Source organism: Ranitomeya imitator, chromosome 5, assembly GCF_032444005.1.
Source record: "Ranitomeya imitator isolate aRanImi1 chromosome 5, aRanImi1.pri, whole genome shotgun sequence".
Lineage (NCBI taxonomy): Eukaryota > Metazoa > Chordata > Amphibia > Anura > Dendrobatidae > Ranitomeya > Ranitomeya imitator.
The window spans coordinates 73,555,843-73,576,283 of record NC_091286.1 but is presented as its reverse complement, the minus strand read 5'-3'; the positions used below and the strand labels follow the sequence as shown (position 1 = coordinate 73,576,283).

Here is a 20,441-nt window from a genome sequence, read left to right as displayed (position 1 = left end):
TAACCGAGTGTCTTCGGTGTGCTCGAATAATATGTTCGAGTCCCTGCGGCTGCATGTCTCACGGCTGTTCGACAGCTACAACACATGCAGGGTTAAGCTGTTTGTTAGACATTCCCTGCATGTGTTGTGACTCAAACCGCCGAGAGATATGCAGCCGCGGGGACTAGAACATGGTATTCAAGCACGCCGAAGTCACTTACTTAGCACACGAGTATGGTCGGATAACACCTTATCTGAGCATGTTCTCTCATCACTAATGTTAACCCTACAATTGTTTTATCCTTTATTTTATATTGTTCTCACCAACTTTTACAGCTTTATTCTTTTTTTTTTTTTACTTTTGTATCCATTAATTTGATAGGGCAGTTTTTCATATTTTTGGTCCTTTAGTGGTAAAGATGGACAACATTATGTTTCTTGGAAAAAAATAGTTTTTATATTATTTTTGTCTGGGGGTAACAGTCATTTTTGTGGATAGCAGTATTGCAATAATTAGAAAAAAGATAGAAGAGGTACAAACATGCTATAGTACATGTATATGCTTTGTGCAAGCTTGTACTCCAGAGGACTGTGGGATGTGAAGCCTATATCCCCATGTACTGCGGCCACTTGGTATTTTTACTTTAGTGATTTTATTACTGTATATTTTGGGGTTTATAAGTTTAACAAAATCATCATCAGTTTTGAAAGCAGTTACTCAGTATAAAAGTTTTATAGGGAATAGATATAATTCAAGATGTTTTACATAACAGCAAAAAAGAATACTTAAAAGTATTCCTATAACTCTCCAAGTGGGGCAATTCTTCAGCCGGCACGTTTCCTGGGATCTCCCCAGCTACCCTCCTGTGCCCCGATATGTAAGAGACCTTACAAATTGTGTGGTCTTGAAAAATGAACCATATCAGAAACGTGCTCACAAGTCACTAATTCCTGCGCTACGCCACTTTTTTAAAAAAAAATAGTGTTTCAGAAAAAGAGTCAGATATTGTGGGCACACAAGTTGGAGGCAGTGAGATATTTGCATTATTTATAGGACATTGATCTACGTTATTTCAACATTACAGATTTCTGACAAATTCTTGTGTATTTCAGCTGGATGAAACTCACATTTCTCACAAACGTAAATGGAAAGATCCCAGTGCGCAGGTAAGGCTTTATACATGGTGTTACTACTGTATACAAGCAGTGATGGCGATGTGCTGCGGTCTTGATGATACAGTTTGGTGAATGCGTCACCGGTGCGGTCACTGGGATAGAAGTAATCTGCTCTCATTGCTCGCCCTTTCCGAGAATCACAATTTCAGGGCTGATGTATATGACAGAGCCGTCGTGCTCGGAGCCTGCACCGCAGTTCTCTTGGTCCCTATGGATTTCTGCTACTGATATTTTGGCACTCTATTACAGCAGCATTGTCCCCCAGAGAGTATATATCAGCAGTATGCCGTCTAATGGAACATGACATGATTTGAGCAATGAATTTAAAGGCATGTGGAGGTGCAGTACGGGCCAATGTCTGTGGGTGACGTATTAGAGCTTGACTCATACAGCTATGTACATGAGGCTTAAAGGGGTTGTTCACTTTTGGGAAGAATTTTTGTTTTATTATTTAAATACATGTAATTGTAGTGAAAATAATTTTTGCAACTGGGTTTAATTAAAAATGTTGTACCGTTTGCTTTCTATAGCCTCTTTGTTGCACTGTCTATTGCTGGCTCAGGAATAAGTTAACTGTGAATCTTTCAGTTAGCTCGCTAGGATGGTCTAACAGGTAGAGATGGGCGGACCCCTGGATGTTCGGGTCCGGTGGGTTTGGCTGAACAATTTAAAAAAGTTCAGATTCAGGTACCAGAACAGTACCCAAACACAGACCCCATTCACTTGAATGGTTGGCCCAAGCATCCAGTGTTTACCACTCTGCCATGTGCATGACAGTGCGGCAAACGCTGCTTCTGATCGCAATGCCGGCGATGGCCGGCGGCTCATCCAACTCGAGCGTGACAGTATGAATTTCTATAAGGCTGCCACACTCGAGTGAGGAGAGCCGCCAGCCAGTCCTAGCATTGCAATGCTATCATCGTCTGTGTGGAATGTCGCACTGCGCCATTTTTCTGAGCTCATCTTAGCTGATTTATGACTACAGACCACATCAAAGTTTCATGTACAGAAACACAAAGAACTCGGTGCAAATTTTTTAATCAAACCCAACGTGGACCTTTTTTGTTTTTTTGAGGCCAACAAATCTGACTATTTTGAAAAGGTTTTTTCGAGAAGGCTTTTTTCACACCTTTTTTTGCAGCCTTTTGACTTGACAGTATCAAGTCTTGAGCAGATTCCACAAGGAATCATCATCACATTTTTTTCATTGGCAAGGTTTCCCTCGCTGGAAAAAAAGCTCACTAAAAACTCGCTGTATGAACAGCAATGTTAGTTTCCCATTGAAATCAATAGGAAGAGAATTCAAAAACTATTTGAAGACTTTTTTTGACCCGTATGTTAAAGTGAATCCATTTCAAAATCCACATAAAAAGCACAGTGTGAACGTACCCCAAGACTGCATTCACTGCCGCAGCCCTAGTGCTGTTCTGGTTCTTCCTCTGTTATCATGGACAATCATCTTTATCTTGCAGGGAAACGACTGTTTCACCTACAAAACCACTGGGCCACCGATCGGACGCTGGGTCTGAGGGTGAAACAGCTGATTCTCTGCAAGATAAAGTGGTTGTGGGGGGGAAACAGTGTAAGGGCTCATACTCACCTGCGAGAAACTCGGATGAGTCTCACATGTTAATGCCTGGCGCTGCTGCCGGCACTCAGATCAGAGCGTGCCGCTGCATGTATTCCTATGTGCCAGCAGCAGCGCCGGGTATTAACATGCGAGACTCATCCGAGTTTCTCCCAGATGAGTATGAGCCCTAAAGCCCACAGCGGCGCAGGGCTGCCCGGTGTAAAGCCGCCTCGTGTATAGCAAACACCTGTCATCACTTATTCTTGCCTTATCGTGTAATTTTGGAAATCAGATAATAACATGAAATTCTGCAGAAATATTCAAAGTCACAATTGTTGACCCGCAAATCTACACCAATTTGTTGCATTTCCTCTGGAGAAGCTGAGTTAAAAAAAGGACAGATGATAAAGTTACCCCATAAAATATACCAATTACAGTTTAGTACAGTTGGCGGAAATCAATTTGCAGGACCCAGTCCATTATTTTGGTTTGATCTTCTACATTGTTCATGGCGCAGTCAGATGGCTGTAAAAAATCGTACCGAGATCAGACTGTAATGCACGGACTGGCCGGCAGCTCTCCTTATCCAAGCGTGGCAGCCTCATGTATTTCTATGTATTTCTATGTAGTTGTCACATTTGGGTCGGGAGAGCCGCCGGCCAGTCCGGGCATTGCAGTCTGATCTCGGTCTGATTTTTAAGGCCGTCTGACTGTGCACGAGCCGTGAGATCTGGAACACTAAGTTGATCTCCGGGGTTCTGTTGATCAGCCGCAGATTCCTGACGTGGCTGGTACATCGGTTCCTGTGAATTACTTTGCACCAACTCTACTGTTTAGTTGTTACAAATTAGCGTCCGGTCACTTGTCGATGTGCCAGATCTCATGGTTAACAATGTAAAAGACCAAATGAGAGCAGTAATGCAAAACAATGGAAAATAATTGTATGCATACAGTATATGTGTACAGGGTGGGCCATTAATATTGATACACCTGGGTGGGCCTTTTGTAAAGTCGCATCTAAAATGGCCGACTTCAAAATGGCCGCCATGGTCACCACCTGTCTTGAAGAGTTTTCCCCCTCCCATATACTAATGCGCCACAAACAGGAAGTTGATATCACCAACCACTCCCATTTTATTTAGGTGTATCCATATAGATGGCCCACCCTGTAGATTGATCATTGTTGATTGCCCACTGCTGTGACTTCTTTACTTGTCTGTTACTTGAAATTCATCTGTAAGATAGAACCTATATCTAGAAGTCGGGGTAATCCCAGTATGTTGGGATGTGACTTTTTGGCAAGGGGTTGACTACAGTAGAACCTCGCATTACACGAGTCGGAGGTACAGGCGTTGTGTGGGGGCTGCAGACCTGGCAGCTTCTCAGAAAAACGCACTCCTGGGCGCCGACGTCCTCTTATAACTCCATCCTGGACTAAATACCGAGTCAGTGCTCATCGGTTCTTGGAATTTACTACGGAAAGGAATTGAGGAAATTGCCCAAGTCGGCCATTTATGGATGAATGTTTAGCACAGCACAGTGTAACATTTATGCCAGACCATACATGCACCACAAACCAGAAGTACCAAGGGTGCGTGGATATGTATCTACGGTTCAGTGCAACAGCAAGTAAACATAAGAACCAAAGAGAAACAGCACTACAAGAACCAAATAAAATGGAATAAATCTTTATTAAAGTACAAATACCAAGACAATAGTAAAACAGTCAAAAACAAGGGGGGAGATCAGGATAAGACAATGATCACCAAACAGTGGCAGTGTGGTATCAACAGGTAGTTACTGTATCAAAGACTACTATGATGATATAATATATACTGTGTAATGCAACATATCATAACACCACAGCCTAAGAAAGTGCATTGGAGCATAAATGGTTAAATAGCATTAATGCAATATATATAACACCTAAACATGCACAGCAAGACCGGTAGTGATATGAGCAAGAAAGTAAATCACCGAAAAATTAGTCAGTCATATTACCTGGAGGGGAGACCACACTGCCACGAGCCCCAACGCGCGTTTCTTCCCCGCTGGCTTGAAGATTTGGTGCATGGGGAGTGTAGCTGGCCATGTCCAGAAATCCAGCCAGCTTCACAGCAGCGCTTACAAGCTTTACAGCACACTGCTTGTAAGCGCTGCGCTCCTTGCGTAAGAGACTGGCCACTGCTGTTACCGGTAACCCAGGCAACAAGTAGTAAACAATAATATTAAAAATCCTTCTGCTTTCAAGAACAGAGAGGATTTTTAATAATAATAAGTAAGCTGCAGTTTTACCCATTTATGATGTTGAGAAAACCCCTTTTATTCCCACATTATTTTGGAATTAGAAGATGATATTGCAGATCACAGTCCCTGCTGGTAATATTGGGTTTCGTTCACACGTAGCACTGTGAATTCAGCCTAATTGTGCACTGTGACATTAAAGGGAACCTGTCACAGAAAAAGACTGTTCATACTCGGTGCACTGTAAGGCCTCATTCAGACGTCCAATTTTTCCACGTACGAGAAAAAAGGAACTTTTTTTTCTAATCAGAGTTTGGTCTTTGTGTCATCAATTTTTCTCATGCATAGATAAAAAGAAAAAAAAGTTTCTTCACCTTTATGATAGTCTGTGAAAATCTGACTGCACTCAAATGGCATCTGAGTGCAGTCCTATTTTTTCACAGACCTGTAGACTTGCATTGCCGATTTTGATTCAACCTTTAGTTATTTGAGATAAGTAAAATAGTCTCTGCCTTTTCCAGAAACATTGCCACCCTTGGTAATAGGTTGTATCTGGTATTACATCTCAATCATGAAAGCGGTCAAGCTGCAAGACCAGTTTTGATTAAATCACTGGAAGACCAGTGAATCTGCTGCCATGTAGTCCAACCAGACCCCACCACTGATATCCAGGTTCCTGCCTATGCACAGTGTACACAGAAAGCTGCCAATCAGTGGTGTGGGCGAGGTTATACAGAGCGCAGTATTCAGAGAACTGGTAGATCTGCAGCAGAGAAAACAGAGATTTTATCAAAATAGCATTAACTTATAAAGTAGTTGATAGATCGCTGGAATCGTGGTCTCTGCCCCGACATTATGCTGTTCTCAGATGGGGTAGGGAAAACTTGGTGACAGATTCTCTTTCATTGGATTTATCAAGCAGACATTGTAATGTAAATCCTTCACACTGTCATTTTCCAAGAAACTCCTCTTTGTATGCATGATAATAACTCGTAAGGAACATGCTTGTTTTTTGCCAATTATCATCAGCGGGCGCTCCCCATCTCTTGATCTACACTTAAGCCTGGTATGATTGATGTTATTATGGACTTTTTGATACTCTTTAGATAAATGATGAATATTGCCCATCTACATGTTCCTTTATTTTACAGTATTACAAGAACATTTGCATCGGGAAAAACAGAAAAAGTGATCTTTCAAGTTCTTAAAGAATTAGGTCTTCCAAGTGGAAAGGTATTTATTTCTTTTTATTGCGTTTCTTTGGCCTTAAACTCAAATGCACAACCCCAGTGTTAAAATTATTTATTTATTTTTCATCCAAGTCTTTTGTCCTGAGTTTAAGGTTCTTTTTTTCCTTTCTGTCGTATTTAGAAGATGATCCAGAGTCTAAGTACTTACCACTAAGATATTGGTTGAGCAAAGGGTGGCCACTTGTGGAGCCGGAGCTGGTCACTACTTGCCACGTTCTCTGTTTACAGTGTGCACTGACAGTGCACTCTCTTGCCGGCTCATCACTTCTCATCAGAGTCGACGAGTCAGCGCACTGTCACTGTGCATTAAAATTAGTATTGCACAGTGACAAGATACTACTGAGCATACGTCAGAATTGGCAACGGGCACATGCTCAGTGGAGCAGGGACTAGCCCAGCCCGATAAACGGACGTCACTGCCAAAGCCAAATGGGGATTATTAGCAAATATGTCAATTGGAACTGCTAGCTGTGCAGAAATGTCAGTTTTAGTAAATCCTTATGTATTCGTATCTTTTTTGCTTAGAACTCTTGTTTGTCTCGTTCCTGTGTTATTCCTAATAGAAATGTGCCAGTTAGGGTTGTGTTGCCAGATACTCTGTGCAGCCAGTGCTGCAAGTCTCAAGCAGTGTAGGGACACACCCCTATGGAAAAGAGAAGGTTAACACCCATTTGTCAGTTTATTGATACATTGCAGAGTTATAGAAGAATTATTATATTACGGGTTAAAGTCAGGAGTGTTATCAGGTCCTCTGTACACACTGGAGGATGTAATTTGTGAAAAGTTTAGAAAACGTTCCTGCATTTAATCAGTTTTTTTTACCAAAATGAAGATCATAAATTATTAGATTTCAGTAGAAAAACTTTACCAAAAGAAAGGTCTCCATATTTTTCTGGAGTCTGTGTATATGTGGCGATTTTATTTTATTTGTGTGTATAAAATATCGAGTGTCTTCCAAGTTGAAAGCGCCTTAAGAATAGACCGGTGACTTCTTTTAATCGCTTTGTGAAATTGAAGCGGTAAAAAAAAGCTGAAAGAGACTGGATATAGTATCAGTAAGTTGTTTTTACATTTTCATGCTTTTATGTGTTTATTTAGTATTTTTCGGGTTATGTCATATTCAAATACCCTTAAAAAGTAATATTTGCTTGTATAGGACTGTCTTTAGATTTCTGAAAATACACCTAATATTAAAGGAGCCTTAAGAGGAAAATTAGATTATTTGGTCTTAAAGGGTAAATTCAACAATGTTAAATTTTCTTTCTGTTACAAGTTCTCGGTGTTTGCAAATGTTATGCAATGAAATTACTCCAATTTGCTTCCATGACTACATGATCGCTATGGAAGCAGAGAGGACATGGGATGATGGCTAGCAACACGAAAAGGGAGGAAAATTAGTTGGCAGCAAGAAAGGAAGGAAATGAATTGCAAAAAAATTCTCATTTGTCTTGGTGACTTCAAATGTATCGGTTGTTGGGTCTGTGACCATCATCTCTAGGACAAAGATATGTGTCTGTTTGATTACCCAGCTTTTTCACCGCCCTCCTTTATTTAATACGAGCTTAGATTGGAAATGTAAAGGCTGTGTACACCTTGGCACAGAAATATATTTATTGTTTATTTGATAAATGCAAAGTTCATTAACCTTTTTCCATTTGGCTGCTGCAGAGTGGCTACAAATCCTTTAGCAGGCTCCTTGGTTTTACGAAAAAGTTTCAAGTCTTTCAGTGCTCCTCGCTCTTTCTGCTCTCGCTCAGTTCTCTCGATGTTACACATAGCAAGATTGAAGAGGTTGTGAACATATCTGTAGTGGAGAGGAGAGAAAGTAACTCTTGGAGGGTATAGACTAATGGTAATAGGTGAGGAGGAAAGCATATGGAGAGAAAACAAGTAAGGAATAAGAGCTAAGATGGTACATGATAGCAAGTGAAGTCAGCAGCACCCTGAAGACACAGACCTCCTATCCAGTATTACACCATAACAAAATCTAAAACTTGGATCCAGCGGAAAACTCTACATCATGGGGTCTGAAAATATATTAAGATATGGGGATTGCAGCTTGAAACTATACCTGAATGATTACTCCAATCTTAGCAAGCTACTACAAGTGTAATATTTAGCAACTTCCAGCACTCTCATAGAGAAAAAATTAAAAGGTGGCGCGCATGCGTGGCCATCGCTGTACTCTAAGACGATAATTCAGAATCCTTTTCTCAGAGTAACTGAGGATCCCTACTGACTAACCCACAGCAACCAGCAAATTATCACCTCTCCGATGGACAGGTGATAGCTTACTAAGATAGGAATAACCATTTTTATCTATAGTCCAAATGCAATCCCACTTCTCCCAGAAAAGCCCAAAAACCCTGATCAGAGCCAAATAGGCAAGGAACAGGGTCTAGGTTTTGAGACTCCCACTAGCCCAGTCATTTTTTTAATCCTCCAGCGATCTTGACAATGGTACTGCAAAGCTACGTACTGAATTGAGCGGAGATACAGATGATCCGCCACAGATAATGAATAGAGTGGGAATCAAGAATGCACCCCTTCAATTAGCCTCTTTTTGGGATAATTGGGGGTCCCAGCAGTCGATCCCCAGTGATCAGCAAATTTTTCCCTATCTTAGATTAGGGGATAACTTTTTTGTTTTTTTCTTTCATGGTAATAACCCTTTAAATGACTGAAACCTTTGAAAAGTGCATGAAGCATGCATGTGTTTAGTGTATTTAACGTACGTCGTTTCTACTTTGCAGAACGATGAAATTGAGCCGTCTGCTTTTACATTTGAGAAGTTCTATGAACTTACACAAAAGATTTGCCCCAGAACGGACATCGAAGAGCTCTTTAAAAAAATGTAAGTTGAAGCCTTTAGTTTAGATTTTAGTTTCCTATAAATTTTATGTAACTGATCCATATTATGTAATTTATACATGTACAGATGTTTCATTTGGTTAAATATGTAAATGTTATTAGAGCTTTATAATTGAGACCATTAAATCCAGCATGCTACAGATGTACCTGACACCTGTTTCGGTCTGGCTGTTACTAACTATCTACAGATTAACTGGCTTGATTAGATATTAACAAACTTGTAAACTAATAAAAACACAAAATTAATAGACTATGTTTGCTGAAGCACATTCATGATAATTTTGCTTTAAATGTTTTTTTTAAACCTATAATGAATTTTACTTAAAAGAGAACAACTAGAAAAATTATATTACAGAATATTATAAAAAATGGCAAAAAAATGATGATTCTTGTTAGAAGAACAAATCTGCTTTAAACAGCACTTCCTTCTAAGGGTGCTTTCACATTGCGCTTATCTTCACGTCCCTGGGTCCCATCGGGGCTTGAAGTCCGACCCCCCTCAAAATGGGATTTGTACGTATGTGCCATAGACTATAATGGTGCTGGTAGAGCAAGCATGTGTCTTGCCGTGCATCATTTTCGGGCATATATGCCTACTGGAGGCAGATACTGAGACATAGTAGACTGTATCAGGGTGTCCACCTCCGTTATGCGTATACCCCAGAAAATGATGCACAACAGAGCCACATACGCTCTGTCAGCACCATTATAGTCTATGGCCCCGTCAGTAAATATGTCCGAATCCTGTTTTGTGGGGTGGTTCAGACTAAGCCAGGACCTACAAACGTGAAGATAGAAACTTACTGCAATCCTTCCCCATCCGGTTATCTTTGGTTAAGCACAGGTTAAAAAGTGAGAGGGGTTAAGGTGTACTGTCCCTATAATAACCACAATGTGAAAAACTTAATTAAAAGGGTATTCCTTTTTTAAAATGGTGTGGTATATGTCTAGTGTAGTAGTTTGATCGGTGGGAGACAAACCTCTTGGACTTCTACACTTATAATAACAAAGGGTCATATGTCTCTTGAGGAGGTAGTACTAAGGTAGTACTACCGGCCACCTACTTACCAGGGAATGTAATAGACCTCCGCTCTCTGCATAAGGAGATGTCAGGAGCATCACCATGATGTTTCCTCTTCATTGTACTAATTGGTGGGCTTTCAGAAGTCTGATCCCCCCTGATTGTTTAGTGATGACATGTCTTATTGACCTTCATTCTTTCCCTCAGTTCTCCAATAAGAAGGATTGATATCCTAAGTCATGTGGCAGGGCTTATAAATGGACATTAACTCATTTGTATGGATACCATCACTACGTGGCTTCTAGACAACCAACTTAATTCTTCTTAGAATAAAGCTGATTTGCATAAGTTTTTTCCCATGGACAATTGCCTGATCTATAACTCTTACTGTTCTCGACAGGCAGTCCCCGCAAAGGAGAAACAGTATCCTTTAAACCTCTGTCAAAGGTCTCTTACCCAGTTAATTAGTAGACTACTTTGCACTGATGATGGGCAAGAACCCTGATACAGCTTTCCTGTAATGGAGGTCTTTTGGAGAAGAGTCTCATCTGACTAAATATCCTAAATTATGTGACAAGGCCTGACCTATCTTTTTACAACAGTTTGTTGGTGTTGACAAGGAGATACAGTGCCCCCGAGACTTAATAATAATAATAATAATCTTTATTTATAAAGCATTAAGATATTCCGCAGCGCTTTACAGTTTAACAGTTTCAAACACAACAGTCATAGGTAACAACGTTAACAATACAATAATTAAAGCGAAATAAGACGACCCTGCTCGTGAGCGCTTACAATCTACAATGAGGAGGGGGAGATACAAAGTACAGGTGTGTATTTACAATGTTGGTCCAACCATCTTCAGGGGGTGGGGGATAGATGGAAGTAGTGAATGGGCTACAAACACACACAAACATAAAATGACTTTGATTAGTTAACGTGGTAGGTCGCTCTGAACAAATGTGTTTTGAGTGAGCGCCTAAAACTATGCAAATTGTGGATGGTCCTAATATCTTGGGGTAGAGCATTCCAGAGGATTGGCGCAGCACGGGAGAAGTCTTGGAGTTGGGAGTGGGAGGTACGGATTAGTGCAGAGGTTAGTCGAAAGTCATTTGCAGAGCGCAGCGGTCGGTCTGTGTTGTGAATTCTGTGGTCAAGCTCCCTCCTGTGGTCATGAGTGGTACTTCGGCTGGTTCTGTCTATGAGCTTCCTCTGGTGGATGTGAGTGGGGCTGCAGCTTCTGAGTTTCCTTCCTCAGGTGACGAGGTTAAGTCGTTAGGTGCTGCTCTATTTAACTCCACCTAGTTCTTTGTTCCTGGCCTCCAGTCAATGTTCCAGTATTGGTCTTGCTCTCTCCTGGATCGTTCTTGTGGCCTGTCTGCCCTGCATAAGCTAAGTTTTGCTTGTGTTACTTTTGTTTGCTATATTTTCTGTCCAGCTTGCTATATTGGTTTTTCTTGCTTGCTGGAAGCTCTGAGACGCAGAGGGAGCACCTCCGTACCGTTAGTCGGTGCGGAGGGTCTTTTTGCACCCTCTGCGTGGTTGTTTGTAGGTTTTTGTGCTGACCGCAAAGCTATCTTTCCTATCCTCGGTATATTCAGTAAGTCGGGCCTCACTTTGCTAAAATCTATTTCATCTCTGTGTTTGTATTTTCATCTTTACTCACAGTCATTATATGTGGGGGGCTGCCTTTTCCTTTGGGGAATTTCTCTGAGGCAAGGTAGGCTTATTTTTCTATCTTCAGGGCTAGCTAGTTTCTCAGGCTGTGCCCGAGGCGCCTAGGTCTGGTTAGGAGCGCTCCACGGCTACCTCTAGTGTGGTATGATAGGATTAGGGATTGCGGTCAGCAGAGTTCCCACGTCTCAGAGCTCGTCCTATGTTATTAGTAACTATCTGGTCACTTTGTGAGCTCTTAACCACCAGGTCCATTGTGTTTCTGAATCACCAGTTCATAACAGGTCTGGCCGATAGACAGAAATGAGGGAGGAGATGTGAGGGGGTGCTGCACTGTGAAGAGCTTTGTGGGTGAGAACAAGTACTTTGAATTGTATCCTGTAATGTAGTGTAATGACTGGCGAGACTATGTACTATAAGAGACTTCTTATAGTATACAAACCCCATCAGAACACTGGCCGAGAAGCTCCTCTCGAAGGAGTAACTTCTAACTGTCAAACCTTGGCATGGGGATTGTTAGAGATATTGAGGGATCTTTGTATACTTTGTCTGGTTGTTCTCTTTTAAGTGCTGTAACAATCCCTGGTTATGCAGGATACACTGTAAAACTAACGGTTTAGCACTTTCTCTCAATGCTGTTACATCAGTGTGTCGTTAGATATTTATATATAAAACTACATATCTATGTTCTATGGAAACTTACTTATTCTAATAAATTTCTTTTCAGCAATGGAGACAAATCTGATTATTTAACGGTAGACCAATTAGTGAGCTTTCTAAATGAAGTAAGCTTTTTCATACATTAACTTCTATGAAAGTCTGTCTGCCGTGGCTTGCCTCTTACAACCTACCATTGCATGTGTCATCCAATCAGCCAGCCTGTGTTCCTGATCTGCTGACCTTCCTTCCTTATACTACAAGGGTAGGCAATCCTCTGCATTGTCAGCTATTGCTAAATCACCTCTCCCATTACTGACTGACAATGACGGGAAAGGTAATTTAGCCGCCACCGCCCCGGCTGAAGGGTTGCCTAGCCTTGTTCTGTGTGAACCTCTAGGTGAAACCGGTAAATTGCTTCCCCATTTTTCCCTTTTGCTTATTTCATGTTTGCTTCCTCAGTGGCTTTGTAATGACTCCATATATGTGCTGATGCGCTCCTCTTGTTGGGTGATTGTTTTTCTGTAGAAATGTTATATTTTTTACTGTTTTTTTTGACTGTGTATTTATGCCTCATGCCTCTGTTGTAATGATGCAATCGATTTTCTTCCGCTTGTCATGCTGCACAATCTGATGAACAGAAATGTGCAATAAAATATTATTTATTTGTTATAAAGAGGTTCTGTTACAGTGGCACACACTAGGATTTGCTGCAGACTGTGCCTGATGCAGCAGCTTGTCCCCGCGATAAGCCATTCTATGGTAATTGCCCTAAATCATCTATTAGAAGCCTGGAGAAGGTTTATACATAACTGCCGAAAACTGATGTTCACTTGCCATTCACTTTACTGCTATATTTTTTCATATGTCCAGATAATAAAGATCCAAAGCGTTGGGTTATATACAATATATACAATAGTGGCCCCTCAATGCGGATTCAGCATCTTAGCATTATTTTGGTCTTTTCCTTGCATGTTCACTTGTCTCAACAAATCCTGAAGTGTGTAGCCTGAAATTACCAATTACTTAAAAAAATTAAAAAAAATCAATGAATGTCGTCTAGGCCATGTGTTTCTATATGTAGCTTTGCAATGTTTGGGATGTGTATTTCAGCATGTTAAAGATTTTACTACCAAGTTATAGTATTTGTTTAGAGAGAAATTGGACGGAATTCAAGAAATGTTAGAAGGGACACTTCTGTATATTTTTAAGTTATACTGCCTTAAATGATGATTGTCGTTACAACAAATTTTGCATAATTAAAAATAGAAGCAATTACGGTATACGAAAAGTAATATATCTCATGATAGAAATCTGCTTCTTTCTCCAATTATATATAAGGAGACATTTCTCCCGCAACCCGTCCAGTGGCACCGCCTTCATTTAAAGGGAACCTGTCACCTGAATTTGGCGGGACCGGTTTTCGGTCATATGGGCGGAGTTTTCGGGTGTTTGATTCACCCTTTCCTTACCCGCTGGCTGCATGCTGGCCGCAATATTGGATTGAAGTTCATTCTCTGTCCTCCATAGTACACGCCTGTGCAAGGCAATCTACTTGCAGACTGCCCATATAATGTATACATTCGGGTTGTCCATGTTCTACTCTGCAATGATGATCTAAAATGTCACTGCAAAGTAAAGCATCTGCACGTGATCGTACAGCCGTGGGAGTGGAGAGCGGGCGGCAAGAGACACCTGAGCTTCCCATAGAAGTGTATTACCATCTCTGCCGTCTCGATTAATGTATACACAGCACATAACAAGCACTGTGTATACAGTAAGAGGAAATGCCAACGGTGCTTCCTCCTGCTGACCCAGCGCTACTTGTCGGGAAGGGGCAGGAACTGCTGGATCATAGGAGACCCAGCTCTGCTGGGGCTAATATAACAGCCCCAGTTCAGGGGAAAATGAAAGAAAAATAAATACATGTTGAAATAATTAGCATAGGTCTTTTATCAACTTATGGGGAGAGCAATATGTGAAATTAATAAATAATAAAAATAAATATATAAATAATAACTAAAACATAAATAATAAAAACAAAAATTTGCCACCAATCCAAATCATAGTTACTAGTGAAGCATGGCAAAACGTGCGTTGGGGTATTTCACCCCTACAAGGCCTATATTGATGTGCTGGCTACTATTTTATATTACTGATAGTTTTCTAAACTTTCCTCTGACTCTTCATGGTGTTTTTCATTAATGGGGTCGCCTCGTATGTCCTATTGGGCAAGAGATGTACAGTACATCATAAAGAGAGGTCATCCGTTTGGGATATCCAAAAATCAGCTGGGCATGTCAGGAAAGGGAAACGAGTCAATAAACTGATCACCCTGGTGGCTTTACAAGAGCAAACATCATCGATAGATGTCCTTTACTTGGACAGATTGGCTAAAATGTGAGACTTTGAGTAACTTTGCACAATATTGTAAAATATGGACAGCCATTGATTTTATTAAACCTTCCGCAATACCATCCTGGCCACTGCAGGAGATTAGCGCCACTTCAGTTTCCCTCAACATCTGATTTTAATGCATCTCCAGTAGGATTTCTTGCAACAATACCAAATACGTGCGGTTTTAATTTATTTTTAATGGCTCATTTTTAATGGAGGAAAAGGGGGTGATTTGAACGTTTGTGTTTTTTTTTAATTTTTTCCTATTTTTAAACACTTTTTTCCTTTTTACTTTATTTGAAGCTACGATCATCTGATCGCTTGTAGTGTACATAGCAGTGCTCTAGCACTTCTATGTATAACATAAATCACAATCTCCTATGCTATACACTGGATAGTGTAATATCAGGCACAGGGGTCATCAGGAGATCCCAGGCTGTCATGGCAACCCATCAACACCCCATGATCACTTCATAGGCGCGCTGATGGGCGGGTGTAATGACGTGGCCCCCTGCCGGTGCGTAGTAGATGCCACTGTCAGAAATTGACAGCAGCATTTAATAGGTTAACATGTATGTCAAAGGTCGTGAAGGAGTTAAAGGGAATCTGTCACCAGATTATTGCTACCTCACCTGAGAGCAGCATAATGTAGAGAAAGAAACCCTGATTTCAATTATGTGTCACTTAGCTTACTGCGTGCAGCAGCTGTGACACAGTCACAGTTATTAGATGGGGCGTGTAGCAGAGCTCAGAAAGCTAACCCCGCCCACACTACAGCTTTCTGTGTACATTGTTTATTGACAGAGAGCTGCTAATCAGTGCTGGGGGCGTGGTCGGACCAGGTCTTAGCAGGCAGTGATAATCTCCAGCAAATAAAATACTCATTGTATTGAAGAAATTACACACGGCCTAATAAGTGGCACATCGTTGAAATCAGTGTTTCAGCCTCTACCTTATGCTGCTCTCAGATTACATAGCAAAAATACCTTGACAGATTCCCTTAAAGCCATAATTCTTCTGTGTAAGATATAGTGCTGTGCACCATCCACAAAAACTTTCAATAGGTTTCCTTGATAGAAATGAATACAGACGGTTGTTAAGTACACGGCAGACCTATACACAAGCACCAAGGCAACAAGTAGCAGGATTTAGGTCATTAAACCCATGGCTGCATGCCGATTTCCTGTGGAGAAAAATGTTGCTTAGCGGAAAGTAAGATATACGTCTATGTTTTGTAAATGGTTTTTGGAGAAATGATGGTAAATTAATAATCCCTCATTCATCTTTTGCAGACTGATTGTCAATAGATATTGATTAGATAATGATTCCTGTACTTCAGATTAAACCTTTTGAAAAGTGTGGTCTTGTTGATTTGCCGATTTTGGTGCACTTACCAGTTTACTATGACCAGGAACGTTCCTGATTCTCATGCTCTGTTACTTGCGATCCACTCTTTTTTGAGTGGGCCAGAATGGCACTCAGCCTATTCGCCTATTTGCTACCAGGCATATAGTTAGGGGAGACCCGTTTACCCCTTTTTCGTTCAGCAGAGCGCCATTGCACCGCTCAATCGTCTCTTGACATTTCTACCCCTAAATACACTCTCCCCTGATGAGGCCCATGAGAAGGGGCCCAAATGCGTAGGAACATTGGGGTTCATTATCATTAGGTCATAATTGGATATTGCCCTTGTTAGGTGGGAGCCACTCACATGGGGCACGACAGGGGGCAATAGGTACCAAACACCCCTTCTTCTCCGGAGTGGTCCTCCGTTATTAATCTCTACAGGAACCGGTAAGATCTATCCAATTTCTTTTATTTTGCACTGTTGTTCTCTTGGGCACTTTCTTTGTCATTATTTTGTCAGAAGTATTTGAGCTTTATTGGTGTTTTGTCTGTTTTTGTGAGCAATTTTAACTTATGATAGTAAATGGTTCTCATGCTGCATGTTGACTATTGCCCTAGGAAATCAGGTAACACATTCTAGGTCCTACATTTGGATCTACAGGCAATGAAGGGACCTGAGCTCAGCCCAACCAGTGGCTTGTTAAAGTATTCACCCCCTTGGCTTTCAACCTATTTTGTTACGTGTGACGCATCAGCACTAAATAGTCTAAGTTGGTAAAGTGAAGTGAGAAAAATCTAGGCAACAATTAAATTCATGGGATCAAATAAATACAAACTGACATGTGCAAAAAAATTCTGGTGCAAGCAATTCCCCTCATAACTCACATGTTTAGTGAAAGGAAGTCCCCCTGTGTGCAATCTAAGTGTCACATGGTCTGTCAGTATATAAACTTCACCTTTTCTGAAAGGCCACAAAGGTTGGAACACCATTAAGCAAGAGGCACCACTAACCAAACACCATGAAGACCAAGGAGATCTCCAAAGAAGTCAGGGACAAAGTTCTTGAGAAGACACGTCAGGGTTGGGTTCTAAAAAATATACCAATATCTGATGATCCTCTGGAATACCATCAAATCCATTATCATCAAATGGAAAGAACATGGTGGCGTAACAAACTTGCCAAAACTCTCAGCCCAGGCCAGGAGGGCATTAATCAGAGAAGCAGGACAGAGACCAAAGGTAACCCTGAAGGAGCTGCAGAGTTCCCAGGCAGAGACTGAAGTATCTGTCCATACTACCACAGTAAGCCATACACTCTATAGAGGTGGCCTTTACGGAAGAGTGGGCAGAAAAAAAATCCTTTATTTATACACAAAAATTGTAAGACTGGTTTTCAGTTTGCCAAAAAACATGGGAGACTCCTCAAATGTATGGAGGAAGGTGCTGGGGTCAGATAAGACCAAAATTGAACTCTTTGACCACTAAGGTAAACGCTATGTCTAGCGCCAAACTAACACAGCTATTCACCCGAAGAACACTATCCCGACAGTGAAACATGGTGGTGGCAGTATCATGCTGTGGGGATGTTTTTCGGTAGTAGGGATAGGGAAAATGGTCCAAGTTGAGGGGAAGATGAATGGTGCTGAATGCTGGGATATTCTTGAGCAAAACCTGTTTCAGTCTGTCAGTGATTTGAGATAGGAATGAAAGTTCACCTTCAACAAGACAATGACCCAAAGCATAATGCTAAAGCAACACTCGAGTGGTTTTAAGGGAAACTTGTCAATATTTTGGAGTGACCCAGTCAAAGCTCAGACCTTATTCCAATTGAGAGTCTGTGGTCAGGCTTGAAGATTACTGATCACCAAAGGAAACCATCTATCTTGAAGGAGCTGGAGCAGTTTTGCCTTGTAGAATAGCCAGAAATCCCACTGGAAAGATGCGGAAAGCTCATAGAGACTTATCCAAAGCGACTTGCAGCTGTAATTTCCGCAAAAGGAGGCTCTAGCTAGTACTGACTTTAAGGGGGGTGAATAGTTATGCACACTGAAGTTTATAGTTATTTTGTCCTATTTGTTATTTGCTTCACAATAAAAAGAAAACCAAATATGCACAGTTGTATTCATGTTCTTTTCATGAACTGATGCAAACCCTCAAAAAAACTGTAATTCCAGGTTGTGAGGTAGCAAAACATGAAAAATGCCAAGGGGGTGAATACTTTCACAAGACTTGTACGTACAGTAGCAATTAGGACCATGACCTCTGTAGATTGGGATGTGATTTGATAAAAAACACAACTTGTAATTCATGAAATAAAGGGTTACGTAATAGTAGAGGAAAAAAGGAAAGCCCCTTAGTTTCCCTGCAGCTCACCTGTTAGCAGAGCACTTGCACTGGGGACGGGGAGTGCTGTGGATTCTCAGTATCAGATGGGGGCTGATTCGTAGATTTTTCTTTAATATTGTATTATATTATTGACCTTATTTTGTATAGTAAATGTGATTTGCCTGGTTTTAGACAGCGCATTATTTGTATATATTTTTGAAGAATCCAATAAAAATATGTTTTTCCTTTACGGACAAACAGTCTTTCAGTCTCTCGTCTAAACTCTGCATAGCGAAGAGACAAAGCAAAGTAAAATAATCACGAGTCCAGGCAATCCCCATAATACGGACACATTGCCAACACAAGTCTTGGATCAAGACTATGGGATTCCTTCCAAAATCCAATTCACGTAGAAAACCTCAAGATTCCTGACCTCAGATCAGATTTTCCAACTCCCTGTTAGGTAATGAAAAAAGGCTTTTCCTTTTTTAGTTGTTACTTTTAGTCCTCCTCACCTTCCTACATGGCCCGTGGCCTGGCACCGCGCACAATGCCGCTATCTGTAACAGTGGTGAGAATTCCCGATGGCAGGCGTTTCATAGGGTGAATCTGGAGAATCAAAGACTACAAAAATCATCTTTTGTTTCACTATACGAAGAAATAAATCATTAATACATACAAAAAACGTATTCATACTGAAATTTCTATTACCGGTATATTTCAAGAACATTCCGTTTTTTTCATGTCCTTGCTTTTATATGGCTGTAGATAAAATTACTGGAGTTCTGTAAAACAATAATCATCTGTTGACGCCGTTCCTAGATCTCGGCCATGGATGTAGCACGCGTTACTGATGGAGTTGGGCAATAGCCATGTTGATAGTGTAGACTAGATCCCTGCGACCTCCTCCCATCAGCCTGGATCCCCGGTCCCTCTACTGAATATTAGCCCAGGTGCGACGTAATCATTGTAATCATTGCAGCATGACGACGCAATGGCCTACTAATCAGAAGAGTGCCAGGTAGGAGGAGGTTCACACGGCACTGGTCAGGCAGCCTCAGACTACCAAAATGGTCTACTAAAATGGACCTTTGTCTTGTGAATCTTTGTGCTTGACTTTAGTTACTAATCATACTTACGGGGAACTTGCCAGCAATGTTGATCCGCCTACACTTTAACCTTGATGAAACAAATTCAAACGCATAACCCTTGCATTGCGCTTGGTGATGTAAGGCATCCGCTCGGCCATGGACACAATGCCATTAAGCGCTTGGCGTACAGATTTATGTTGTGACATTGATCCAGAAGAGGTTTGGCTCTGTAGTAACTGAATCAGCAGAGCGTTGGCGACTTTTATGCTATGTGCACCTCAGCACTTGGGTGACGGTGACCTCCATCATGATACAGGAAAGTTATATATCTTTTTACCGTGTTAGCCAGTGAATAGAAAACTTTACGTGATCCTCACTTTGTGGATGAGTTGCTGTGGAAAATAGAAAAAATTGGAGTCAGGCTCAACAGGACTGGATTTTCCTTTTGTTTTTCTTTTTACTCATGAGTAAGACTGCTTAGTACAGTCGAAACGCGTCGACTGGGTCATGTCGACCATGTAAATTTTTCTTTTGTATGCACCATATTTTCTTTTGAAAAATAAAAAGAAAAGGAAAATCCAGTCCTGTTGAGCCGGACTCCAATTTTTTTTTTTATTTTCCTTGATGCCTGAGCCCCAGGTGGATGAGTGTGGAGCAACTGGGTGAGCTGGAATCAAGTTTTTATAAGTTGCTGTGGTTCCTAAACGTTTCCACTTTTCAATAATGCCAGTCAATCTTGATTGCGGAATATTAAGGAGGGAAGAAGATTCATGAAGTGACATGTTACTCCGGTGACGTCCTATTACAGGACCGCAATGGGACTAAATGATAAACCTGAA

General features: G+C 41.0%; 1 protein-coding gene across 7 annotated transcripts in view; it reads left to right on the top strand.

The window, feature by feature from the left end:
* The window catches only part of PLCB4 (phospholipase C beta 4), a 400,742-nt gene that overhangs the window by 246,753 nt on the left and 133,548 nt on the right, over positions 1-20,441 (top strand). For all 7 annotated transcript variants that reach the window (XM_069768811.1, XM_069768812.1, XM_069768808.1 and 4 more), the window contains 4 exons: positions 1,093-1,146; positions 6,121-6,202; positions 8,973-9,073; positions 12,513-12,570. In XM_069768811.1, coding sequence (XP_069624912.1) covers positions 1,093-1,146; positions 6,121-6,202; positions 8,973-9,073; positions 12,513-12,570 — 295 coding nt within the window. The remainder of the gene's footprint in view (positions 1-1,092; positions 1,147-6,120; positions 6,203-8,972; positions 9,074-12,512; positions 12,571-20,441) is intronic.